The sequence below is a fragment of the Macrobrachium rosenbergii genome, chromosome 24 (genome assembly GCF_040412425.1).
Source record: "Macrobrachium rosenbergii isolate ZJJX-2024 chromosome 24, ASM4041242v1, whole genome shotgun sequence".
NCBI classification, from domain to species: domain Eukaryota; kingdom Metazoa; phylum Arthropoda; class Malacostraca; order Decapoda; family Palaemonidae; genus Macrobrachium; species Macrobrachium rosenbergii.
Window position 1 is genome coordinate 28,341,178 of NC_089764.1, and position 27,955 is coordinate 28,369,132.

The following is a 27,955-nucleotide window of genomic DNA, read 5'->3' on the forward strand; positions in this document are numbered from 1 at the left end:
CTCCAACATGGCCGGCGGAGGCAATAGTTCCAAAATATGGCTTCCGCGTCTCTTTGGCATACCTCTTCTTTCCCCGTTATTTTAACGGAAGCTTTTAGTGCAAGACTCCTTAATGCGATTGTGTTTTTATATGAAACTTGATGTCACACTAATATTGTATATGTTTCTTGTACATTTAGTGGATTTTTGAGTTTATAAGAAGAAGAAGAAGAAGAAGAAGAAGAAGAAGAAGAAGAAGAAGAAGAAGAAGAAGAAGAAGAAGAAGAAGAAGAAGAATATAATGCATAAATCGCGGATTATGGTTTTTTGGAAAACGCTGGGAAAGTGCTTGTTTCTCTTGTTCGAGAGTCTCTCTCTCTCTCTCTCTCTCTCTCTCTCTCTCTCTCTCTCTCTCTCTCTCTCTCTCTCTCTCTCTCTCTCCTTACCCATCCATATTTAATTGTAAGAAAATGTATAAAAGCAATTTTTAAAACACGCTTTTATTAAAATGCACTAAAAAGTACAAAATATTTTTTTTTACACAAACCATGATTTTCTTACAATTAATCATGTCTACAAAAATAAAAGCATGGGCACCAAACATGGAAGGAAATGCTACAAGAAAATAAATATATTTTTTTTTAATTTCTTCCAGCACTTCCTTCCATGTTTGGTGCCCACACTTCTATTTTTTTAGACATAATTAATTGTAAGAAAATCATGGTTTGTCTAAAAAAAAATTATTTTTTTTTTTTTTACTTTTTAGTGCAATTTGATAAAAGTGCATTTTAAAAAATGTTTTTCATAACTTTTGTTATTTTATACTTTTTAGTTTTGACAGAACTACTGCATGTGATTTCCTGTCGAGTCAAAGAAGGTTCGAAAAATCCGTAGAGTTATTAAATCATTCTACCGAGTTAAAGAAGGTATCAAAAATCTGCAGAGTTTCATACAAATCCTGAGATACTGGGAGAGGTCACTGTAGGGTCACTATAGGTCACTGCTAACCTACTGATCATGTAAGGTTGTATTGTCACTAGGTTTGAGTAAGCATGAAAAATTTAAAGTCCATAAGACAATGGGAACAGGTCGAAAATCGAGTTACAAGATTTGACCCAAACAGACTGACAGACAGACAGACAGGCTCAGAAGTCAAGTTAAATAAAAACATGTAAAATATTCCAATAGTCATCTTTCTTTTCCTTTTTTTTGTTTTTCTCTCTCCCTGATTCCTTCAAGGTAATAAACATCGGCTAATTTTCACAAACATGAGTACTCTTTTAACATGCATTCTGTACTCTGCTTTTGATTAACAAAGGTCGCTTTGTAAAGGTGTGCGTAAGCTTTGGTAATAATGTAGGTCAGATTTTGGTCATTAACTCTTCGTTCATTCAACAAAATTTTCAAAATTTTAATCAGTTTATTTGATTTATTTTTCATTCATTTGGTTGTGGAACCAAATCTTATTGTCAGAGTTATTCGCTCAGTTGTCATAGCAATTCGTTAACTTTCGTTTTTTGTCATCCGTTTTGCTGTGATTTTCTCTGGTTTGAGGTAGTTGTTAGTTGTCTCTGTCCACTCTTTTTCTTTTGTGATCACACACCCCAATGCCCTGCCCCTAGCCCCTAAAATTCATCCCTCTTTTTTACGGACTCCCTTGGCCCTTATCCAGTTACTAATCTGAGTGTTCGTAAGTGTTCAAGAGCTTAACTTTTAGTCTTAAGTTTCTTCTTCGTTGAATTTAATCGAATGAAGCAAAGCCTTCTATCTTACGTCTTTCCTATTTTTTTCTTATTCTTGTTGCTTCGTTAATCACTGAATCTTGTGAATATTGTTCTTTTAATCCTCGGAGTAATCTCGAGAATTACATCCCCTGAGGTGTTGTTAGTCCTGATTGTTCTAGACTCAGCAATGACGGATTGATTTTGAATTGCTCCTCGTCGTTCTATGGGCACGTCGTTTACTTTTAGGTGATTTTCAGCACATGAATTACAGGTACAAAAATTTACGGGCTGCCCAAGAGCAGGAGCCTGTGCTAGCATAAGGAGCGAAAGGAATGAAACGAGAGATTACAGGCAAGAGGCAAAGTTAATATTTCAGACGACATGAAACACATAATTATGCATATAAAAAAAAACTATGACACCGTAGACCAAGCTATCATAAATCATATAATCTTTCTTAAACACAGTAAATTAGGCCAATGATCAACCGAGATAAGAATGACTTGAGAATACACTAGGAATGATCAAGAAATTCGAGAGCGATTATGACGAAATTTGAAAAACCCGGTTCTTTTCCTGTAGTTACTTAAATTTCATTATGTTAGTTTAATTCAGGCGACCGTGAACAATGATACATGATTGCTGTTTAACGAATATTTTTTAGCTATTTGTGATAGGTTACCTTTTGAAATCAAGCTGCTGCAATCTTTTTTAAAAGTATATGAAATGTCTCGCCTTTTACTCGTTGCTGGAACCGTCAATTGTTTACAAAACAAACAAACTACAATCAATAGAACAACCAGGGAAAACGTTCCTTTAACGCTTGCTTATCTATTATTATCAAGATTATATTCTACGCATTTATGTTCATGTGGAATGTTAATTACCCTCCACAGGTATCGATATTTATTAGAAATCCCTCAACATCGACGGTGTGTTTGATTTAGAAGGTCGTCATCAACACTAAGTAAGCGAAACTAAGTAGGATTCCCTACGTAATAATGTGTTTAATCAACAATTAATTTCAGAATATATGTTAAATATGATGTTATCTTACACATAATAATTTAAAAAATATTAAATTTAATAAAAATACAGTAAAATTTGTTGGTTTTAATGGGTTTTTAATCATATTTTAATTTATTCTTAAACATTTTGTCTTAAGGAACGCTTTTTTGTTTACATCCGCAACCCACAACAACAAAGCCCCCCCCGAAGCGTAATGCCCCTTCTTCTTCAAGTCTAGAGGGATGCCTTCGGAGGATTTCAATTTGCTTTTGCTTCCATATATGACGGTGTGAAGTGGATTCTGCGTTAAAGCACGGACCTCTTTCGTACTGCGAGAAGTACCGCGAATTACACCTGTGTTACGGCAGCGCTCGGACGTCAAATCAATATGGCACGGAAGAAGGTTCGACCCTAAACTACTCGAGTGGTCCTCCCTATGTTTATTATATTATTTATTATGCTATTATTGCATAGGCTGGGTAATATTAACTTGTGTAGGTTAGGCGATCTATGGTTGGGCTTTAGGTTAGGCAGGGCTCGATATTCTACGGGAGGGAAGTCTGGTAGGTAGCTGGGTCTCGGCTACTCCTCTAGCCTAACGTGATCCCAGGGTCAGGTTAGCCTGACGTAGTTCATATCATCCTTATAGTAAAAATGTCAGATTTTTAATCTATCGTTAGGCTTAAGGTCAGGCTAAGCTCACTTTTCTACGTTGGTAAAGTCTATTTAAGGAAGCTGGGCCGCCTCTTGTCCTCTAGCCTAATGTGACCCCAGGGTTAGTCAGGCGTTATGTAGTTAACATCGTTGTACCCATTAGTTAGAACTAAGCATTAGCTCCACGTCGGGTATTTCCTTTAAAATTGACTTTTCATTTAGTATTTTGGTTGCCTGTCAAGAGTTTACCGTTATTTTTTGTCGCTTAATGGTGATTAACCTGCAGTTAACCTCAGAGCTGAGTATGTTTTTGTATGCTGGCCATCCTGGAATGCTATCGCGCATGCACAGTGTTATAGGGGAATTTTTGGTAAAAAGTGGTTTTCTATACCGGACTGTGTGGGGGGCGGAGCCCCTGCTAAATAACACGACCAGTACGGTTCCTTTTACAATAGATTTCCCTAGCCAGTCCCTTCTTGAACATATGGCTCCTTAATGACTCATATCCGTGGAACCATTCCATACAGTCCGTGCGGAGCTATTACTTAGTAATACCCTAAAATGTGTTGTTTTTATCAGCTTAATCTGAGCTTGGAGATACGAAATTTAGGTGAAACTACAGGGTAACTGTGCATGGACTGCCATGTTGTTGTTATGGAATGGTTCCGTTTATGCGCAAGTCATTAGGGAGCCATATGTTCAAGAATGGATTGGCTAAGGAAACCTGTTATTAAAGGAACTATACTAACCTAATGTACCCTAACCTAACCTAACCTAGCAGGCTGTGTCATTTAGCCAGGTGGAGCCCCCAGTGAAGGAAACTCCACTTCTTACCAAAACCTCCCCTATACACTGAGCATGCACAATAGCATTCTAGGATGGCCAGCATACAAAAACATACAAGTTCTGATGTTAATTACAGGTTAATTACAGTCGACTGCCAAAAAATAACAGTAAATTGGTAGTAAACAACCAAAATACTATAGGAAAAGTCAGTTTCCAGGGTAACACCCGATGCAGAGCAACCCCATAGTTCTACCTAAATTTATCTCAACATTGATTTAGTGGTCCACTAGGCTCGTATGTCTACTACAGTTGGCTCATCTTAGCCTAGAGGCTAATGCTGATATCCGTAAAACCAAGAGCACTAATGAGCCCCTCTGGTTCAGCAACTACTAGTTTATGTGCAAAATGGGCGCTGCGTTTAATACAAGACTCTTTTGGACGAATGCAAAAACATAAACAGAAGACAGTAAATAGCCAATCATAAACATTAACAAAAGGTGGTAAATATTCTGGTCAGTAACTTTCAGATAGGCCGTGGTAGTAGTTTTCAGTTTTACCGTCATATCAAGGTTTGGTGCGTTTGTCACTAACTCTTTGTACCTGAAGCCAAGGAACAGAGTGGGTTAGTATGTTTACAAGTTTTCAACAATGGCGTTCAGCCCAAAACATTTGCTATAGGCTGAGCCTATGGTTTTATTAAGCTTGGCGCTGATGTAGACAAAATGTTCACATAGTCTGGCTTAGGCTACCTCTTAACTGTAGTAGGCATTTCAGAGGTAATGCACCCTAACCAGACCTACCTTTACCTAACCTTACCTAGGATTTTGTGCCCTTACCTGACCAGGAAAGGAAGGGGGCTCTCTCTCTCTCTCTCTCTCTCTCTCTCTCTCTCTCTCTCTCTCTCTCTCTCTCTCTCTCTCTCAAGTAAGCCATGGTTCGTTTTTGTCAGGGATCTCTGAATCATGCCTAGTGTTCCTATGATTATGGGTACAATCTCCACTGGCATATTCCATATCCTTCTTATTTCTGTTTTCAGGCATTGGTACTTCAATTTTTTCTGTTTCTCATCTACTCTGGTGTCCCTTGGTACTGTGACGTCAATGAGTGATACTTTCTTCTTGATTTTGTCATTCAGCGTCAAGTCTGGTGTATTGGCACGTATCACCCTAGCTGTTCTGATACCATAGTTCCAGAGGATTTTTGCCAGATCATTTTCCATCTCTCCCTCAGGTTGGTGTTCGTACCACCTATTGCTGGAAGCTAGCTGGTGTTTCTTGCACAGGCTCCAGTGGAGGGCTTTTGCAACTGAATCATGCCTCTTTTTGTACTGGTTCTGTGTAATTGCCGGGCATTCACTTACTATGTGGTTTATGGTCTCATCTTTCATATTGCACTTCCTGCATATGGGTGAGATGTTATTTCCATCCATTGTTCTTTGGACATATGATTCTTAGGGCCTGATCCTGTGCCACTGTTAGTATTCCTTCTGTTTCTTTCTTGAGTCCTCCCCTCTGTAACTATTATTATTATTATTATTATTATTATTATTATTATTATTATGTAAATGTAACTGCCTTTATATAAGGACATATTTTCTAACTGACAAACCTGTAACATGCACCGGTAATGGGTTTTATATGGTGCATAATGCATCTGACCGGAAATGAGAGCAAATAATTGATAATTTGATCACAATGTTCGTCATGTATTAGTATTGTGTTAGTTTGTAATACAGTGCTTGATATAACATTCAAAACTGTAATTGGTAATTCAGATTAGTCTAATAAAATGACAAGATTTTTTTTTTTCATCCAATTTCAAGAATCGGAGTACAAGCTCAGAATCTGCAAGTTCAACCAGTGGGTCAACTACGTCATCATCGTCTTCCTCCTCTTCATCTTCTTCCTCCTCCTCTTCAGATTCTTCGTCCTCCTCTGACACTGATCAGTCTTCCGCTGTATCCACAAGGTTGGTGTTGTCAATTATCGAACTTTCTAGTGCTTTGTTTTTATGCATGTATTGTATTATTGTTATAGTTATTATAGAAGGTGAGATAAGACATTAAAGTTGGAAAAATTGCCTGAGATGATATGGCATTGTGTCATAAAACTGGTCCAGATAATGAAAAGGATCACGAAGAGTGAATTACTGTAAGAAGGAGGGTAATGCTTGTGTCCTAGTACACCCTGCAAACAGAAATACCAGAAGTGAAACAAAAATATTTGGGTAAAGGTTATCAGACGCCAAAGTCTGATACTAGTTTACTAGTTGAATGAGACCCAAACTGTGTTTAACCAGACCACTGATTTCAAGGTGTGTGGAAAGTAACCTTGGTGGTGCTGTGATAAAGGTGTAGTGGGGATAGCAATACAGTATATTGAACATAACAAATGGTGCCAGTGTTGGCAATCAGGTATGCAAGTTGTCAGTGGAGTAAGTAATTTTCCTTTCCTGGAATGTTTAAAAAGAAATAATGCTGAAGAGAGGGATGAATAGGAAGACCATGTTAATGTGAAATGGCAGAGGTTTGGGGAGGTAGACTTAGTCTTTTTTTTTTATTTATCTATTTATTATTATCATCATAATTTTAGGTTGCACTATCACATACTGTATGGCAGTAAGGAGAGGAATAGCAACAGCCTGGATGAAATGGAAAAGACTTGGACCATCTATAAGTAGCAAACAACCGAAGTCTAAGATGCCTGCATAAGGCCTTCACTTGCTTTTAGATGAGGCATGGTGATTTACAGAGAAAAAAAAATGAGAAAATTGTGAAATGTGAATATGCTAAATAAATAGAAAATTGTGAAATGTGAATATGCTAAATGGGGAGATTCATAATTGGAGAGCATTTAATTTAGATGGTGTTAAAAATAAGGAAGTTGCTGAGAGATGTTATGTTAGAAGGCTGGGAGGTAAACTTGGGATCATATGCATTGAGATAGTTTCAGGCACAGATTGTTCCTCTGCCAGCATATTATTGTCATGAAACAATTTATGTAGTATCCTAGTTTGATTTAGCCTGCTCTAAGCTAATTTTGATTTTGGCTAAATCTAGATAGCAATGGGAAGTAAACCACAATACTGTATAGTCAGGAGTTATGTACCGTATCAACAGTTACTCTACTGCTTTAACCTCCATCGTTAAGTAAAGGTACAAGCATGGAGTGTAGTTAGGCAAGATGTAGGTACACATGGCTGTACAGCCATGTAAATCACTGGAGTCTGCTGTACGTGTGAAAATTCAACCAGCACTTTCTTGACACTGCTCTTTGTGGGTAATGAGATATTTAAATAACCTTTAGAAACCTTAGGCAAGAAATTGAACTGCCTTACGCTCTGAAAAAGTGTTCTTTGAGTACGTTGTTATTTAACCAGATTTAAAGCCCTTGCTAAGTTGACTCACTCATGGAAAGTTGAACTCTTCAAGAATACTGTACAAAAAATAAGTCAATCCTGCAAGAATACAAACCTACTTTTCTGAAGTCTCCAGCTGGTAAGTATTGGTTAACCCTTAGCCTTTTCGGTGCACGATGGTTAACGCTATGGGAATGCATCACTGATCAGACACTTGTTGTAATCATAGTTACAGCCACAGATTTAACCCAAAAAAGAATCAAATCAATAGACAGACAAGAGAAGGCGGTGTTTATAGTGGAGTAAAAGTGCCTGCCAGGCACCACAATTTCTGTAGTCATTTAGGGCAGCTGGCAAATAATCAGGAAAGGATTTTTGCTCAATTTTAATGACTGACCACGTTCACCCAGGTGAATACCTTCTCATTGCACTCTTAACTGTATTATATGGATTAAAAGGCCCATGAAAGTTGCAAGGAATAAACATTACATATCTCACTAGAGCACTGGGGTTCCTTTTTTTGGTGGAAAGTGATAAGGTTATTGTTTTAGATTCCATACGACGACTATACCTAGATGTATTTAAGGTAAATTATATTTGTGTTGTTTGGGTGTACAATTTTTCACAAAATGGTAGAGAACATGTAAGCATCCTTCTTATATATTCTTGTTTGATTTATGATGGCAGATTTTAAGCTTTCTTCCTAAGGGAATCAATTATGTACTTTTAACCAGAGATGGTAACTTGCTGCGGTAAACACTTGTTACATTCCAACTTTTAAGAGGACCATTAGACAGTTGCTATAATATATAGTTTATATGTTTGCTCCTTTTTTTTGTATGCATACAATATATGTGCACAGTAGATTTCATATGTGTATACCTGTTTTAAAACACTGTTTACATACAAGCCTAAGAATTTTTTATAATTTTTGCTTCAAATTATTTGCATTTGTCACTTTAAATAAATTGTTGATCACTGTCAGTTTTAGCGTATACCTCACCAAATTTTTTTCTAGACTACGTTTGTCCTTTGTCTGTGTTTACGGAATGCATTTTGGTAGCCAGTTGCAAAGCAACAGCATGGGTTTCACTGCTGGTGTCATTATTTTGTTTTATGTTGACTTTTTAAAAATTTTTTGTTGATTCATCTGTTTTTTTTGCTGTACCTCCCTTCACTTACCACTGCTGCATGTGTTGCAGAAGCCGCGCTCGCTCCCGTGCCGCCTCCACTGACCAGGATTCCCCCCAGAAGCCTTCTCCCCCCACCCAAGCACCCAAAGGGGGAAGGGAACCCCCTCCTGCCAACCCCTCTCAGACCCGACCCCTCACCAGGTATCCACGGGGTTGTACCTCACCTTCTGACCTGTCCCTACACCTATATCCTCCATTTCATAATAATTTTCAAAGTTATGTTGTGTTATTTTCTTGTGAACGTTGACTAATGAAGTAGTAGGTATGGTATAAGTTTACTAACTCTTCATAAAAAAAGCTGTTCGTATTATAGTTCTCAAAGTTTGGCTCTTCTTGTGTAAGGCCTCGAGAAGTGTACCAGTACCCAAAGGAAAGATGTTTAAGTAAGCTTGCAAAAAGTATAATTTGTGTTAAAGGTTTTTCTTTGTTAATTGTCTTTATGAAAATTTTAAGATAGTTGGCAGTTAATGTTTTATTCACTTTTAAATTGAATTAAACATTTTTACGTGCAATTTTTTTATTTAGTTTCACATACAGAAATCTCTCTCTTAACTGTACTACAAGGTCCATATGTATAAGGTGCAGAAAACTGGAAAATAATGTCAAATAAAAATATTCATAACCAATGCTAGGCTACCCCAAAATCATAGCCAATCCTCACAGTTTACTTAGCCTGTCATATGTGTGCTCACAAGTCAGTAAAACCTATATAAGCCATAAGAATAAGAACAGTATGGCACTGCGTGGAATAAATAACTCTCATAAGCACATGCTTTAATATAAAATACACTCAGAAATACTGCCTAAGAGTATCAGATTAATCAAACAGTCATTCACAACCATGCGTGTACTTTATCTCAATACACAAGTGATAAGTAAAAGCTAAAATTACGGTACTGTTTGCAAGTTTTGTGCTATAAGTAAAAGTACAAGATTAAGCACTGAGCATGAGACTGAGGGTGTGTCATCATGTGGACTTCCTTCCACGTAATGTATTTTCATGAATCCCTGATGAGCCAGTCAGCCTACTTAAACTAAGGTCAAAAGAACACTATTTATGTTCCCACTCCAGTGTGTTGGGTGTTTGCTACTTACCTGACGTTGAGTCACTTTCCCAGTACGCAGTGTTTGATTTTTGTTGTTGTTGAAAGTGTGTACCCTTTAGCACTGAAAAAGTTTGTTAAAGGCGTAGTACAAGTGGAGAAAAGGCAGATAAGAGAGAGGTTACTGTATTTGATTTGTTACCTATTTTGCTGCATGCTGAGAGCTAGCTTTGTTGTCAGGTATTTGATACTGCACTAACATGTTTTTGTAAGTTTTTGGGTTTAATCACGTTGTTAAAGTTTTGTTGCAAGGTCAAAATAATGTTTTATTGTCTGGTGAAATGCCGTTGCTGGTACATCATCTGAATCTTGCAGTTAAAAAGTTATTTTGTGTAATCATTCTATCTATATTTTCGTCAGTAGGGAATGGCATGTAAGTTTTTATAGTGTTTTTAAAAGCAGAAACATTTTTAAAAAGTTGATTGCTGTACCTGACATTTTATAGAAAAGTTATCTTTACCTGAACGACCAAGAAAATTCATGAGACAGTAGTCTCTAGTAACTTCATTGTAATCTAAGCCATCTGAAAACAAGGGACCATAGTTATCCATTCCAGAAATGCCTGAATTGGATGGTAGAAGTCTTGTTAAATTTACAGAGCAATGTTGTATATAGTCTGTTTCATTGTTACACAAGAGGTGGTTGGATGGTGGATGTTGCTCCATACTGTTGTATTGTTTAATTCTGGCCCTCATAAACTTGCCAATATGTGAACGTTGTTCTACAAAAAATACTCTGTGTTCAGAATATACACTGTAACTTTTCAAGGTTAGAAATTGCCAGATCTCTGGAAATCACCAGTCTTATTTTTTTCTTTATATTTTATTTTATATTTTCCATTGTACATCAATGCAAACAATGATTTTTTCTTGTGTAAACATCAACCCTACATTTCACATGTTCTTTAATTTTCTAAAGAAATAAGACTGAGAAAATTTGTAATTGGTATCAGTTACAGATATGTTATCTATAGCTGTTTGAAGAACCCTAAAAGAGTTCAGAGGTCTGGTTAAACAAATCATTTATAACTAACTAACTAATTAGTGAGGCTGTTTTTTGTTAATAGTTAAGAGACCACATTCTCCTCTATTACATTTTGCTAATGATTGCTAGTATTTTCTGAGTGGGCATTCTAGTTGAAATGGCACGCTAAATGTTTGCATAATTTTGTATTTCATCTCTCATCATCATTATCTTATGCTTTTCATTCTTTTATGTGAAAAGGAAAGATTCTTTTTGTTTTCATGCTAGTCCAATTCCTTTTGAAAGCTATCGCCTCCAGGTAACTTACTCTGTTCTCTACACTGTATTTAATTCAGTGCCATCTTGCAATTACCGAAATGATCCTAAAGCCATGGGTATACAAAAGCTTCATTTTTCATCTGTCATTCTCAGGGAACTTCTTTCTAAGTAGGGATGAGATTATTAAAATTTAGACCCATGCATTATCTAGGTTTTAGATGAAGTGCTCTTATGGAGGGCAAAATGCAAAACAATAACCTTGGTTTTTCCTCGGGTGCTATGAATTGCCTCGTTTACAGAAAACTTCACTTGAGCTACAAAATTATGATTACTCATCCTGTAATTGAATGAGCTGATGTGATCTGAAGTTTGCTGCTTCACCTCAGTTTAAGAAGAATGGAGACGACAGGACTGCATTAGTATAAGTAAAACACAGGTTCTTGTGGCTGGAAAGGAAGTGAAAGTAAAAGAACAGTCAGGAAAGTGGTCATGTGGTAGTTTTGCAAAGTGTGGGCTGAAAACTACCAAGCACCAATCATAATAGATGGTGTCACATGGGGTTCATGTATTAAGGGATCAAGAGGTTTCAGTGCCTGAAGTGCATTGCAAGAGCAAACGGAGATAAGAGTGGAATTGATAACTCTGTTGTGATAGACGAGCAGGTCTTAGACAGAGCGTTTCTGTTATCTTGGGGGCATACAGGCCTATAAGTAAAATTTGAGATGGCAGTTAAAAAGAGTAGCTGCAGTAAAGGCGTATGATGGCTACATAGGTCTGCAGTACTTTATGTAATGTTCACAAGGAAATGGAGAATACCTTGTAAATGTGTGACCATAGAATTTTAAGATTCATTACCACCTACAATGAAGAAACAACATTATGAATGAGGAATTGGTAGAGATGTATTGCATGAAGAGGCTGGAAAAATACTGAAATGGGAATTCGAGAAGAACAAGCACAGGACAGAGGATAGTGGAGAGAACGCCCGTCATGGCTGACTTGTTAAAATGAAAAGCAGATGTCAAAATGATGTTGAGGAACCTAACTCAAAAATATATGTATGTTATCCTTGTTTAGTTATAATAATTTCAACTGTTCAAGTATAAAGACGTAAGCCTTGTTCATTTGTGCATGATCTTACCATTTCACACACATTAGAAGAGCTTTCCCAAGGTTTGGTTGTGTTGCAGGGACTGAACAAAGATTACTTCTCAACAAAGATTACCTCTCCAGACTGTATGGCACATCAGGTACATTCCCCAATGTGTTCTACATAGCAGAAGTTACTATGTCAACCTCAGGCTTTGTTGGTCTCATGAGAACTGGAAAATTAGGTATTCGTCATTTGGAGATGCTTTGCTAACTACTGAAGGAGTTTTCCAGCAGTCATAGTTATACTACCACCATAGGTTTGCCTCATGTAAGGGCAACCATACTGATGGGCCAGAGCACTATTTGCAACCATGGTCGCTAAGAGGCACCAAACTGCAGAAGCAGAGGCCTCCCTGCAAACGTTTATGCTCCTTTTCAGCAAGTTGGTGACTTTCAGATGCAGTATTCATCGAGACGTTCGTTTTTGATTGGTTGTCCTTAAGGTAGATATAGGAGTTAGGCATCCTCCTTGAGTATCCTTCCCACATGAGGTAGACAAGAGGTCTAGCTGTTGCAGCTCGGCCAACAGCAGAGATACAGTTCCAGACAACTAGAATCAACTTTTGCAACCTTCACCTTTCTAGAGTCAAAGAAGCTCTTTCCCTCACTAGGACCGAATAATGTGCTTCTTCCCTGTGAAGTTCAAATCACCTATTGAACATCAGGCTGTTCCACTTAATTAGAATTTTCCCCTTCTTGTCCCCTAAGGAAAATGTTGATATCAATTCCTCATGGTACAATAGTTGTGAGATTTGTGATTCCCACTTTACTTAAAAATCGACGTTCTAGCTCCATTATAGCCTTCCCCAGTTTCATGATAATATCCATTAGGATGTTATCATATTTGCTTCTACTGTACACAGTGATGAGTCCAGCCATATACGACACTTTTATTTGTAATAGCAATTTATGGAATTGCAATGACAGACCTCCTAATATAATGTCTTCAAAAGATATCTACCTTACATTGCAACGTCTTGTCCGTTTGAGCCTTGAGTCCCTTGCTAATCACAACTCCATAATCTGGGCTACTGTAAATGGAAGGTTTGTTGTGAAACAAATTAATTTCTTTTAAAATTACACAAAATTTTCCCATACAAATCCATTACTTACATCAAAATTCCAGCCCTCCAATACCACCAATGGCTTGCAGATATAGCCCTAGACTACATGAGAAATGGGGGTACTACCTCCCTGGAACCCGGGATCCATGAGGAACCTGTGCTCTCAGGCAATCCAGTCAGCAGAGAACCTTCTTTTAAATCAGAAATAAGATGTCTAGGATTTGTAAAGACGAGTGTGGTCTGATGAAAAAAATTAGTATTGATTTTGAAAATTAATATATCTTCAATATCTGAAAGGGACTGCACTTCACCATGTACAGGAATAAAATGAAGATTAAATAGACTACCTACAAAGTTACATCTGTGGATTTCAGTAGATAAAATCTTTTGTAACAGTCCAGTATCCACTTGCTCTTCTTGTTATAAAAGGCATTAATTAAAGCAGTGAATGTTGGTGTCTCACCTTATAACCTTTCAACCTTAAGAAGTTAGGACATTCTTCCTCTTTTTCTTTAGACTTATTACTTTTCCCATTTTTCTTGTTTATTTAGGGCCATTTATCCATCTGTCTTTTTTCTTTAAGTTGATATCAATTAACATTGGATTAGGAGGGAAATCAGTCTGTCATATGTCACAAAGCTTTGTCAGTATTAACATATCAAGTTTGAGTAAAGAGCCTACTTTTGGTATGTCCAGTATCTGATATATTCTTGACTGCACTCATGATTTATTAAAAGGTCAATATATGCAGTATAATACCTGTCTTTTCTGAAATGTTGTACTTGTCCTGAATTATAGCCTTGTATTCCTTTGTTTTGGACTATAGCCTCGTGTTTGATTTTATTTGAAAGCAGGAATGGAGCTGACAATAAATTTTCCATTTTGTAAATGAATAAACTTTCTTTTTTTGGCTTTTAATGGTTACACAGGGGGTCATCAGAATCAGAACCTGAGGAGGCTGCTGCACCCAACAAAAGAGGGCCGAAAACTTCAGCAACATCGGTGCCTAAGAGCAACGCAGCCGCGGCAAATAACCAACGCAAGAATGGCCCCAAGGCAGCTGCTCGTCCCCAGAAATCTGCAACGCAGAAACCGCCGGCTAAGGCCCAGCCACAGAAGGTGTCTACTGTTCAGCAGAAGAAAACAGTCAAAAATAAAAAGAATTTAGGTGGGTAGCCTCACCGCGACTTCCATTTTATTATTGTACGTTTTGAGTGTGTATTTCATTTTTACTGTCTGCTTTTTCTTTTATTACGGTCATCTAACTTTAACATATTCAAGAAGATAGGGTTAGTTGGGATAGAGCATTGTATTACAGAATGGTTGCGTAATTGTATGGTAGATGAAGTGTATATTTATTTGTAGATGATATTCCTTAGCTTTTACTGTGGAACCACAATATATTGAATTTTTTCTTGGAGAAGAATTGTTGTAGACAGTTTAGTAAGGATGTAACAGTCTTGAGGAAATTCTTGATCCAAAGCATTTGTTGATTTGAACCATTTTGGTAGCAGATACCAGGAAATGTTTCTGTTGTGCACCAAGTAAAGGAGCAGCTATCATTGCAAGCCAATGCTGTTTCTTGAAGGATTTTAACATTTATTTCAAATTCATCCGTCATATCTGTCTCTCTTTTCACTGTGTTGTCTTGTCAGCAAATAAATTTTCATCCCACCATTTTATAAAGTTTGTGCGAAGTCGAAATCACCAGGAAACAATTTGTTTGAAGATGCTAAAGCCACAACTACTATGACCAGATTATTGTATATTAACTATAGTACTGTACTTTTTAAAATGTATTTTATTTACTGTACTAATATTACACAAACAGTATATTTCTGTTGTTTGTACAATGCTGGAGTTGACACTGTCTTCAAGATTTTTTGGGCCTTCAAATTGGTTTTTGCCCATTGTCAATGCAGTTGTTAAAAAGTAGACCTTAGTTTAACCAGACCACTGAGCAGTTGTGGATAGTTGAAGAAATATATCCGTGTGCTTACTAACTGCAGGCAGCTTGCATCAAAATTTATAGTAGTAGCCAGAGTTATTAAAGATGGAATTCTACTTTTTTATTGTGCCTTTCTTTCAAACTAGCCTCAGTATTGAAATTTCAATATATATATAACACAGTATAGCTGGTATGTAAAGTGGGTAAAAATAGCTTTTCATTTTTTTTTTGTAAATTGTTTATTTACATGTAAATCCAGATTATACTTTGAAGCTTCTAATTCTTATCTAAAACTTTCTATTTGACTGCTCACTTCTGAGAAGGCTTATCAGAATCAGAACAAAAGTACACATTATTATTTGCCCAAAAAGTCCCGTAAACAAAACAATATGATAGGAGCAAAGACTCATGCACTTTTTTCAAAGCTCACTACAATATACCACAAATTGTTTTGTCAATCAACAGGTAATTCAAATGCAGTTTCCGCAGACAAGATATCCAAAAAGAAGTCCATATTCTCTCCGGACAATACTACCGACTCGGAGAGTGAAGCAAAGAAGCCTGTTGGCAAGAAAGTCCCAAAGCCTCAACCAAAACCCCAGCCTAAGCAACAGTCCAAGTCAGCGATGGTTCAGAAAGGGGGTTTGCAACAGGCCAGAAAAGGCACTACAAAGGTCATCGAAAAGTCTTCGGAAAAGTCGTCAGAGTCCTCAACAAATTCGTCGACGGCTTCTTCAGGCATGTCTTCGTTTCCCATCAACATAATATTTTCAGTTGGTGTATAGTGTAGTCGTGTGAAGTAGGAATTTAATGCGTGTAGATATAAATGAGATATGGTATGATGAATAATGCCGGTTTGTTATATAAGGAACTTATTTATATTTTGGAAATGCTAATTACAAAATTTTTCATCATTGTGAAATGGTTTCTCGTGATACTTTTTGTTAACATACTCTATACTGTATTAAACAATACTCTTTTTACCACTATTAGGATGTATTACTTAAGGCTAGGTACTAACGTACAGGTTTTTTGGGAACCAGAATTTTGCCACTAGATTTGCTTTAGTATGCTTTGAAGACCAAGAATAGTCAGCTGCTCAAGTACTGTTTTAGTATTGACCTCACTGAAGTACCTTCAAAGCCTTTTGTAATGAAACTCTTCTTATCTGATTTGGTTATGTTCCTGGGCCCTTTTGTGCACAGTGCACATGTTATATCTCTAGTAGGCTCAGCTGATTTATGGTAGTTATTGTTGTAAGATTTGTACACATCCTGTTACAGAGAGTGATAGCGACAGTTCATCTGAATCGTCTGCCTCTGCAAAGTCATCCTCCGAAAAGCCTGTCGTTCAGCAAATAGTCCGCAGAAAGTCTCAGACGAAGCCCACCCCTGCATCTTCTGAAACTGATAAGGAAGAGGATGAGGAGGAAGAGGAGGAGGAAGAAGATGAGGATGACACCCCAAGGAAACACATTACCAGGTCGTCTAGTGTTCGTACAAAGAGAGGCTCTCTTTTGGGTATCCAGAAAGGGACTGAATCGGATTCTGAAAATAATGGTTTGTACCAGTTGCTCTCTCTTTTTATTGCTTAGTGTCATTGACAGTGTTTGTACATACGTAATATCTGTAGTAGGCTGTTTTTATATTGCTAGAATGTATTGTATTATAGTTCCGGAGTGAACCTCTTTCATTTCAAGGTTTTTGTTTTTTCATACTAATTTATTTCACATATTGTTAAACCAGATTTTCCTCTCTCCATATTTCCTCTGTTTTTTCCTAAAGTATTGCTCATACTCTTTTCATCTTGAGTAATGACTTACTGGTTTTCATATTCATGCATTTGCTAATCCTTCTAAATTTTATCTTATTGGGTTAATCTTCAGCCCTCTTCGGTCATATGCACTCAAATCTTGAAATGCTTTCTACTGCAGTCGGCTATGATTTTGAGAGCGTACCTCTTGAGAATAGCATACCCTCAGGTCAAGCACAGTGTCTAATTTTAAGTTGTTTCATCTCAGACTTATTACTAGAGTTTGCCTCTTTTTTTGGTGTTTGAATACTTCAGTTTTTTGCCCAAAATAAGAAAAAGATTGGAGTAGCATGTGTATAAGCATATGGATCCCCAGATCCTCAGCAGCCTACTGCCTCATTTTTTGTTTGTGATGATGCACAAGCTCACTGAACTCTTCAGACATTTACTGATTTTCTGGAATTTCCAGGTTTACCTTTAGATTTCAAGACTTTGAGTCATATAATTCATTATGTCATGCACTCTTATTTTGGCAGCATTAGAGACAGATTAGTGGTAACTCTTGCCTTGTAGGTACCATATTCTGTGCCCACATGAAAAATGAGTTGACTAACCACTTGGGACCTGGGATTCATTAATATACCATGTACAGAGCTACGGACACTTCTTTTGTATTTAATAAAAAAGGCTTAAGTATTTATAGCAATCCAAGACTACAAATATGAACTAAATATAAATAATGGGCTTATATGAAAAAGGTTTTTTGTTTTTAAAAACCTAGATACTGCTGTTTTTTAAATTTTATTTTGCCTGTTCCTTTAAACAGCTGTATTGTAGAGTCAGTATTTCAATATCCTGGTTATTGTGAATTGTTCTTGCAGATTCAGCTGGATAATATCAAGAGGTAATATTTATTTGATTTAACAGGGAAGGTACGCAGAGCCGGAAGAAATGGGGGTCCAAAGAAACCAGCAGGACCACCCTCTAAGTCAGGAGCTCGGGCTAAGACAAAGAAACCGATTCCTCTGGTAAGTTTAGTGTACGTTAATTTGCACCCAAAAACGCCTGGTTTACGTTTTGTAATCATATTGTGCAGTTAGACAAGGCAATCCTATATACAGCAGTAGTTGCGTTTAGTCACCATAGTAATAGTATAAGTGTTTAATATGAGAAATTGTGTGAGTTATTACGGATAATTTGCTTTTTATTCAACTCCTTGCCTTGCCTTGTAATTGGAAAATTCCTAAATAATGTTTATTAGGATATTCTTATCACAACTAAAAGTCTCTCTCTCTCTCTCTCTCTCTCTCTCTCTCTCTCTCTCTCTCTGTTAAGCCGTGTAAATGCATTTTGTGTTCTTATGACTTTAAGTAAATATTTGAACGTTCTCTTTTCTCCAAGGACATCTTGGAAAATACACCATTGCCACCTATAGAAAATCGCAAGTGCCCTGTTGAAGGTTGTGACTCGACCGGTCATCTTGGAGGGTTATACGAGAAGCATTTTTCAGTGGAAGCATGCCCGGTTTTCCATAATTTAACGAAAGATGAGTCCAAGGTAATTATTATACAATATCATTTCAGCAGCATGCGTAAGTATTCTATTAATATTGTACTTGTATTTTTAAGCCATAGGAATGTTTTATAAAGCTATGTAGTGTGACATTTGTTCCAGTGGGGATACAAACCTACGCCTTCAAGGCTGTCACTTACTAAACAAAAATCAAAATCCTATCGAGTAGACCTAGGTATCGCCTGACCTGTGTTGGCCTACTTCGATCATTGTGTTCTCAGCTAAGCTTGCTAACAGACACTACTGCATCAGGATAACTTTGTTTTATCACCTTTTGAGTGCATTCATTTCTGGGGTTTTCAAGTAGCTGGGTGTGTTTTTTCATTGTGTTTTTTTATATGGCTTTGTGTTTTGTGTGCTGTTTTCTTTATTCACTGTGTGTAGGCCACTTGTGCCCTTCTGTTTGTGAGATGGCTATCCCAGGAAGTGAAGCATGACCTGCGTAGTTGCTTGGGTATGGATAAACCTTGCAGCAAGTTCATGTGCCTGTTGTGGAATATCCACACTCTGTGGTTATTTCCTGTCGGGGAATTTTTCAAATCGAGATTAGTGGGTGTAGATAAACATTTCCATTAAATTCAAAGCTATGAGATGTGAACATAATTATATTTTATGTATAAAGTACATATAAAAAAAGTTTATCAAGTTTTAGTCTAGTTATAAGTAAAATGTAACATTACTGTACTTGGAATTACAGCCTATGCTACCTGGTTGAATGTTAAACCTACCTACAGCTGTAGCTATAACTGATTGAGATATATAGAAATCTTGGGAAAAAACTTGAAGCCAAATAACCATTCTGCAAGTGCTGTAGATGTTCTTTTACATTATCTTTTATACTGGCATGTCAAATAGGTGTTCAAGTGAGTTTTAACATAATTTATTAACATTGTCTATATATACACTGTGCAGGTTTGCAAACCAATCTTTCTTCAGATAACGATACGGAGGGTGTCTGGTAATGTGTACATATAGTGGTACATCCATTGGATCATAAGGATTACTTTTATCCTGTAATTATTCATAATTCTACATCAGAAGTCTTGAGCACCATTTGCCTGACTTCTCATGTGGTCTAGGTCTGTATGTATGGCCTTTTTCCATGATTTTCTTGGCTTACAGATTTGAAATACCTGCTCGTGATTTCATTGGAGAACTTTGGGAGGATTGTGTAGGCTGAGTTATCAGCAATTTTTGTTCTTTTAAAAAGTTTATTTTATTTAAAAACTTTGTCAGTCTGTTTATGGAGTGTAGCTGTATGTGTTGGTCCACTATCACTTTTTATTTGTAAGATGTCACACATAGTAATGCCGTTGTCTGTGTAGGTCATGTAAAATCATTTAGGCATATGTCATAGCTTATTACATCTTCAGCCTTCATTTAGGTAACCATCACCAACTAGGAAGTCCACACCTTGCTGTGGGATAAGATTCCTTTTCATGGGTAACAATCTTGCTGTGTTTTGAAGCTCTTGCTTTAGGTCTTGTTCCTGTGAGACTCAAAATGTTATTGAATCCTTGTGAATTGCCAACATTGGAAATTGTGTATAGTTCTGATGAGACTAGAGAATATAGTAAATAAAAGCAGACTAGCCAGTAAGGTGAAACTGTGGCTTGATCTAAATATAAATGTTGTAGGAACCATAGACCTAGTTTAAGTCCCCAGGACTCCTTGATCTGAGTTGAGTGGCATCTTTCTCAACTAAGGGTGTAGTCCTCCTTCTGAAATAGTTGTTTTACTGTTTCAGGATAAGAGTATTGTATTTCATATAAATATGTAAAATATTTGTACTAATGCTTTTTCTTGATTCAGATAACTTTCTGTAAGTGTTCCTTTTCCAAAAGAGCACAAGGTTTTTAAATGTAACCAGGTTAATGCAAAAGTTAGTTTGAGGGTGGGATGGTTCTAATGTCCTACTTCAGCCAGTTGAAATGGCTTTTTCAATTAGTGGTTTGTATGAAACATTATCATCACTATTATCATGATTAGTATTTTTGTCTTAAGAAGTTTCCTGATAGGATTAAACATTTGATGTTGTCACTTCTATTTGACACATACTATGCCTGAATCCCCATGTGATCTGAGCCCTCATCTGTACTCTTTAGTTGCCCTGTTACCTCTGTAACTACTTCTTGAACTACATGTTCCTTCCCCTTTCTATCACATTCCCAGGTGATTTCAATATGTATTCCAGCCTCATAAAATACCACATCTCTGTTCTCTCTTCTTCTTTCGCATTTGTAATAGGATATTTCCATTACCCCTGGCTATGAATTTAGGTTCCAGTGCTTTATGTTCAGCCTAAACTCCATATTCCATTCCATTCCATTCCATTTGGTTAGGAATTTCAACATTTTGTACTCTTAGTTCTTGAGAATCTCCTCATTTGCTTTTGAAGTCATTTGTTTATTTTGTGTAGAGAATTGAAGTTCTTATGTAATGTGTACATCAGACATTTGTGCCCTTTTTGTCAGTAGGATACTTTCATCTTAATTTTTACCTAACCAATGTCTACCCTACTACCATAAAGCATTCTTCTCCTTCCTGTTCATCATTATTCTTCTCACATGTTGAATAATGAAATACCCATGATCCCTCAGACAGAAGTTTTAAAAATATTTTATTATTGCTAGATCAACCGCAAGCTCAGGGAAGACGACAACATTGAAAGAGAAAAGGCCAGGCTTCTCATAGGAAATAAATCTCCAAGAAATGGACCTAATGCCGAACAAAGAAATTATTGCAATAAGGTGAGCAAATCAGCAAAGGTAGGATTTAAATGATTTTTAGCCTTTAGGTAATTTGAAATAAAATACAGTATTATTTTGATACAGGTAATGTATGTGTTTGGCAGTGAGTATGTAGGTATGCCTTCCTAATGTAAAAAAATTCATGTTGATTGTTGATAATACCTCCTCAAATTTTTTTCTTGTAAAATATACTTGTTCAGTGTAATGGTCTTGGTAGCTCAGAAGCATCACATGCAAGTGTTCACTCATTTGTTTTCTGAACTCAACCTTACTGTATTTGGGAGCTAAGGATAGGGATTTAGAAACACATTAAGTTTCAAGCAAATGACAAACTATTTTTGATTTTTTGCTTTTTGATAATAAATTGCTAAATTCTTGTATTCATTTTCAGATAAGAGAATCGAGGGACAAGCTGAGTGAACCTCGGCCTGGGGAAGATGAGATGGCTGACAGAGATCGCCAGCCATCTCTTCGAGGTTACACCCCAGAGTGGGATCTTCAGTTGTTCATTGAAGCTCAGTCAGCTGCTAGTGAAAAAATTGTAAGTTATGATATTACATTATAGCTTACATGGTAACTAGGAACAAGTCTCTTGTTTTGTAAGTTGTTGACAGCAGTAACATAGTTTGATTTTACCAAGTGTTTATAGGGGATTCAGAATTCTGAAATGGTATTTATGGGATAGAAGAATGGTCAGTCTCAAGTTTTATGTTAATAATCACCCAGTATGTCTTGTTCTCTAGAGCTCTTCATACAACTAAGGGCCATTATTCCTCGTGTACTGTCGGGCATTTATCTTGTTTTCCTGTTCATGCTTCTTGTTGCCAGTTAAATGAATTAAGATTCTGTTTGTATTGTTAGATATAATATCCACCTTGTGTAGTTTTTTTCTGTTAACAGAATGAATGACTCACTCTGTGAGAGAGTTGGTATGAGCTACCTCTATTAGAATAGGTCACATCCATATTGTTTAATACATATTACACTGCTTACTCAGAAAATGGGGTGCGTTTATTGTGAAAACATTTTTTTTTTTTTTAGAAAATGTCACATTGTTTAAGATGTTTCAGTTCTGGAGATAGAAATGTGTAATTTTTTGAGAGTAAATGAATTCTGATTTTAAACGTTTTGTGTAATTCAACAGGAAGACGACCTACGAGGACTACCCGATACCAAAGGAATTCGTTACATTGAAATGGGCCGGTATGAAATGGAAGCCTGGTATCAATCTCAGTATCCTGATGATTATAATCAGCAACCAAAAATTTATATATGCGAGTTTTGTTTGAAGTACATGAGGTCAAAAACAATACTACAGAGACATGCAGCAAAGTGTGTGTGGAAGCATCCTCCTGGAGACGAAATATATAGGTAAAGTATGAATGGATGCTGTATTATGATGGTAGTAGCAGTATTATGATGATAACTCATTTAAATTAGTTTAAGTACTGTGTTAAAATAACAGATCTCGTGGGATTACACTGAAAGCATTGTTTCTGAATTGAATTGCTGGAATGATTCTGTCTTTGTTTTTTTAGTTCCTCTAGTTTTAGATGATCTGTTTACAGCATTTGAAAATATTTGTCAATAAAGACATTGTCATTTAAGTTAGTGTAACCTCTGCGCTTAAATAACAAATCTCATGGGATTAAACTGAAAGCATTGTTTTGTGAACAGTGTTTCTGAATGATTTTGTCGTTTCTGAGTTCCTATAGTTTTAGATGATCTGTTTACAGCAGTTTAAAATAGACCCATCAGTCAAAATGAGCATCAATTGGCAATGCTGACTTTCCCTGACACAAAGTTTCTGAAGTCTTAAAGGTGAAAGAAGAATAATAGGAAATTAACCACCATTTGACAGTGATCCATTGGTGTAGAGAGACTGGCAGCTTTGTATTCTTTGTGTTCTACCTTTGATAAGATTGTTATTATAATACGCTGTTTATAAGATTGTTATTGTATTGTGCTATTTGCTGTGGTTTAGTAGTAGGTCCTGGACTTACGGCGGGGATCCGTTCCAGCACCGTGCTGTAAGTTAATTTTTGCCGTAAGTCGGTGTTTCACCATTATAAGCGCTTACAGCACCTTAACTTGGTGTTTGTGCTGTAACTTGATGAAGCATCAAGTTACTGCACCATAAGCACCGTTAACTCGATGCCTATTGCCATTAGCACTGTCAAAAGTGCTTACAATGTCATTACTTGATGCAACATGTAGTTACGGCACTGTAAAATGCCGTTAACCTTGCTAAAAAAGCGCCCTAAGATCGAATCCACTGTAAGTCGGTGGTGCACTGTATGTGGTTATGATTATGCTTAGTAGACTTCTGTTCTTATCAGCTGCTATATATGTATTAGGATTACTGTTTCCTATGCTGACATTGTAGATTGATACATTTTTAGGTAAATCTCTTGTATTGAATGTCAAGTGTAGAGCTCTGGTTATTTTACGTTAGTAATTATGTGGAATTGCTGTTAGCTGTAAGATAGCTAGAAAATATTCAGGTGCTACCTATAAAATAGGGACTTTGTTACATAACAGACTTGCTTACTTATCAGAAAGGCCAGACCCCTAAGTCTCTGTTAAGTCAAGGTGCTACTCTGTATACCATCACCAGCCAGGATTTTGCCAACTGAGATGGATGACACAGAGAGGTCTGTTGCCTTTAGAAGGAATCTTATGATTCCAGCTCTCTCAGAGCAGAAACATCAAGATGTCAGTGTACTTTTTCAGAGCTCTGTTTAAGGGTTGGTACTCATAAGGAATTAGGTGTATAAATGATTCGGACTTTTGGCTGTGGCAGGACATTTTATCTTGGTAGATGATGTTACACACTTCCTCCTTCTCATCAGTTTTGTTTATTAATTCATCCTTTATACATAGTCTTCAGGGCAGCAAGTTACAACTAGTAGTCACTTGAACAGTTAGTTGTTTTAGCATGTTGTATTAAGTACTCATGGTAGAAGCCATTACTTCACACTCAAGTTTTAATTGTGGCTTGGGATCATTTTCTCTTGTCTTCCCACCTGAACAGCAGTTCAGGTTAATTATGGTTGCTGTTTGTCATGAAACAATTGCAATTTTTATAAATTTTTAAAGTATTTTACAGTTTTTAAGTGAGAGAATAAGGCTAGGTATATATCTTGACCAATGAGTCAGAGGTGCGCTTGTTCTTGCAGTTACTCGGTGGTTGAATTTTCTAGCTGTTCATTTTGTCTCCAAGGCTTCAGAAGTTAAGCTATTGAGGAAATATGACTCACGAATAAAATCTAATTATGATTGATAAGCTTGCATGAAAAAATTTATTGTATGAAACAAGTTTGATGTTAGCTTTTAAATTATTTCCATAATTTCTATTACTATAATTTCCATAGCCTTGTTCACAAAGATGTTTGTTATGTACTCTTCTTTTTCACGTTTAATCCATACTGTACAATTTATGCATTTTCACAATTTTTCCATTGCATGATGTACAAATTTTTCATTATTTACTTTATGTTTTGCAGAAAAGACAAACTTTCAGTGTGGGAAGTAGACGGCAAAAAATACAAAATTTACTGTCAAAATTTATGCCTTCTTGCCATGCTGTTCCTCGATCACAAAACGCTTTACTACGATGTTGAGCCATTCTTGTTTTACATTATGACTCAAGCTGATGGGGAGGGCTGCCATATCATAGGTTACTTTAGTAAGGTGCGTACTTCTGCCAGTGTACGTTATGTTTGCTCACTGTTACACTTTTGTAACTTTCCCTGATGCACACATGCCAGAAGAAATGTGAAATTAAAGGTATAGTCGAGAAAGTAAAGTAAAGCTTGAAGATATTGACAGGACAAAACTAGCTAAGTAGAATCATTTTAAACAATAATTTACACTTGAAATGAACAAGTTTTACATGATAGTAGAGATAAGTAGCAAGATGCAAAGCCCATGTAAATTATTTCAAGTAAATACAGTATAACAGTTTCTGCAATCTCCTCCTTCTCCTGTAGTGTTGCAGCAATTCTGAATCAGGAGTTTGTTCTTCATTTGAGCGTAGGGAAACATTTTTAATTGGATTCTAGTTTCTTGCATATGTACCATTAAGATAAAAAGAATTCCTAGGTAAAAGTTATTGCTGCAAGAATGGAGGAAGATGGTATTCCATTATAGGGCTTTTTTCAGGCTTATTCCCACAGTGTGAAATGAACACAGTATTGCTGTTAATCCAAGTGTCAGGAAAATGAAGCCTTGCACTTTATTTTATGTTATACTTTGCGTTATTATTTTAAGGTAGTTTGCAGGTCTTAAATAGGTATTGCTCTGCTGCATATTTTTGTTGCTTAGTCTCCTTTGGTACAGTTTGTTTTATCAGTAAAGTTCACTGGCTAATTTGAAACATTTTGTAAATGTTTGCCAAAAATTCATTTGAAGGTTCTGTTGATAATCATTATAGTACAGCAGTAGTTTTAAATTACCTAATGAAAGTTGTCAGTTAAAGTTTGTATTTTAAAAGCATAAAACTAGATTTTCACTTTTGGCTGCTTAAGAATTCTGTTTCATCTTTCCAGGAGAAAAACAGCTTTCTTAACTACAATGTGTCATGTATCATGACACTTCCTCCGTATCAGAGACAAGGCTATGGTCGATTGCTTATTGATTTTAGTAAGTACTTTGCCAGTGCATTTATAGGCTTTTTTTTAGTTGAATTTATATTGATACACTAGCAAAAAGTACTTTTAAACTTTCTATTATGTATTCTGACATTTTGTTTTTAGGTTTTGTGATTTTAAACTTTCTATTATGTATTCTGACATTTTGTTTTTAGGTTTTGTAATTAAAAATGTATTGATATGAGTGCAATTGGAACTTCAGAAGCTCATGCAAAGATACAATGCACTATTACCCAAAAAAATTTTCCATGTATTTTATAATCTATTTACATTTTTATGCATTTATTTATTAATTTGTTATTAGATAAAAAAAGATAAATTAATAAAATACAAGATGAAAAGAGTGTTAAAAGAATTGTCCACATTTAGCTTCCTATCCCTTACTTCAGAGACTCAGAATTTTTTAAAGTGCTGGTTCGTAAAAGTGATGCTACATTAAAATCATTGAAAGACCAATACAAACCACATCCCCTGTAGTTGTGTTCTCTCACTGAGGAGATAAGGAGATAACTAGCCCCCTTTTCAGGTAAAAACTTTGTGTAGATTACTTTGTAAATCTAGCTCTTAGTGACTTGAGTTTTTCTAAGGGTCTGTCAGACAGGGAAACTTCTAAACCTCTTGAAGAATTGAATCTTGCTGACAAGGCCACCTCTTTCCTTGGTGAGAGACCATTAGATAATACAGGTATTATGAGGTTCAGGTTGGTGTTTTATAAGCACCATTAAAACCTAGGAAATAGCAAAACGCTGAAATCTTGAAAGGTAAAGGGTACAAAACCAGTACTTGTGTGTGGAGAATACTTTTACCATTTTTGATTAATATTTTGATGTGATTTTGTTTTCTGTGTAAAACTTATCAGGAAGATTGTCAGTAACTAGGATCTATCTGGCAAATGTAACCTTTCTTTTTATCCTGCAAATGTTTGTGTCATCATAGTTTTTTATCAGCTGATGCTATGGTAAGGATTGAGTGAATCCATGATGTAAGATTATTTTGTCTAGTATTTTGCTCTACGTAACATCTCTTCCATTGAGATGTTTATTTGATATTGATTGATTTGTTAATATTAATTATCTTTGTCATGCATCCATATTTAAAGCTTCCATAATTTTTTTGAATCATGGTTTTTACATAATCAACAAAAATTTTCATCGAAACATTTTAATTTTGTGGGTTCTCACAAAGCATTAACAGAAATGTTTTTGTTCGGTCAGTTGAATGTGATTTCTAACTTATTTTCCTGTATACAGAATAAGTCACAGTACAATTAATGACAGGTGGTTTAAGTATTCTAACAATGGAAAGACCAAAATGGACGCAGCATTTGTTGGAAATTTCAGTGCATTTGTTGTTCTGTACCTTAATTACAGTTTTACAATACCATAATTTTTTCTCCTCCAGGTTACTTGTTGACAAAGACTGAGGGGAAAATAGGATCTCCAGAAAAGCCTCTCAGTGACTTGGGATTAATATCTTATAGATCATATTGGAAGGACCTGCTTTTGAACTACTTGGCAAGTTATACCGAGAAAAACGTGTACATAAAAGGTACGTTTGAATGTCGCTGCACTGTAATGTAGCCTTTTCAAATACCTGTACCTCAGTTTTTACTTATTCTGTTTTTGGTAAAATATTTTGATATATGAATAAATTATATTCAGTATTTGTCACTTCATTTGTTAAATTTCCTGCTTGTGTGCTTAATATATTTAATGATAATCATATTTAATTCACTTATGATTAGTTATTTTTGGCTATTAAGGAGTTACTAAAATAACCAGTAACATCAATTAAGTACAAAAATTCAGTGTAAGGATCAGTACCTTCTGTCCTTTTAAGTAATAGGTAACATTTTCCTATTTTACTGAATCTTTGCATAAAATAAGCTGTATGGATAGACCTACAATAATGGCTTTGAAAATAACACTTTAAAATTCACAATATCATTTGACATTGGTCCATGTTTCATTGTGTAGTGTGATTACTCTAAGAATGTAAGATCTCCACCACGAAGAAAAT

The 27,955-nt window shown here is 36.1% G+C and overlaps 1 protein-coding gene across 4 annotated transcripts in view; it reads left to right on the forward strand.

Annotated features, from left to right (window-relative positions):
• Nucleotides 1-2,443: 2,443 nt before the first annotated feature.
• Nucleotides 2,444-27,955, forward strand: part of chm (chameau) — a 31,673-nt gene continuing 6,161 nt past the window's right edge. The window contains exons 1-15 of one of the 4 annotated variants that reach the window (XM_067126312.1): nt 2,444-2,670; nt 2,869-3,114; nt 5,974-6,119; nt 8,711-8,842; nt 14,192-14,430; nt 15,676-15,948; nt 16,494-16,769; nt 17,890-17,990; nt 18,364-18,519; nt 21,168-21,284; nt 21,676-21,825; nt 22,429-22,655; nt 24,791-24,977; nt 25,835-25,928; nt 27,338-27,484. In XM_067126312.1, coding sequence (XP_066982413.1) covers nt 3,100-3,114; nt 5,974-6,119; nt 8,711-8,842; nt 14,192-14,430; nt 15,676-15,948; nt 16,494-16,769; nt 17,890-17,990; nt 18,364-18,519; nt 21,168-21,284; nt 21,676-21,825; nt 22,429-22,655; nt 24,791-24,977; nt 25,835-25,928; nt 27,338-27,484 — 2,260 coding nt within the window. In that variant the 5' untranslated portion in view covers nt 2,444-2,670; nt 2,869-3,099. Of the gene's footprint in view, nt 2,671-2,868; nt 3,115-5,973; nt 6,120-8,710; nt 8,843-14,191; nt 14,431-15,675; nt 15,953-16,493; nt 16,770-17,889; nt 17,991-18,363; nt 18,520-21,167; nt 21,285-21,675; nt 21,826-22,428; nt 22,656-24,790; nt 24,978-25,834; nt 25,929-27,337; nt 27,485-27,955 lie in introns of those variants that run through there. The other 3 variants (XM_067126311.1, XM_067126314.1, XM_067126313.1) reach the window with 3 other exon arrangements.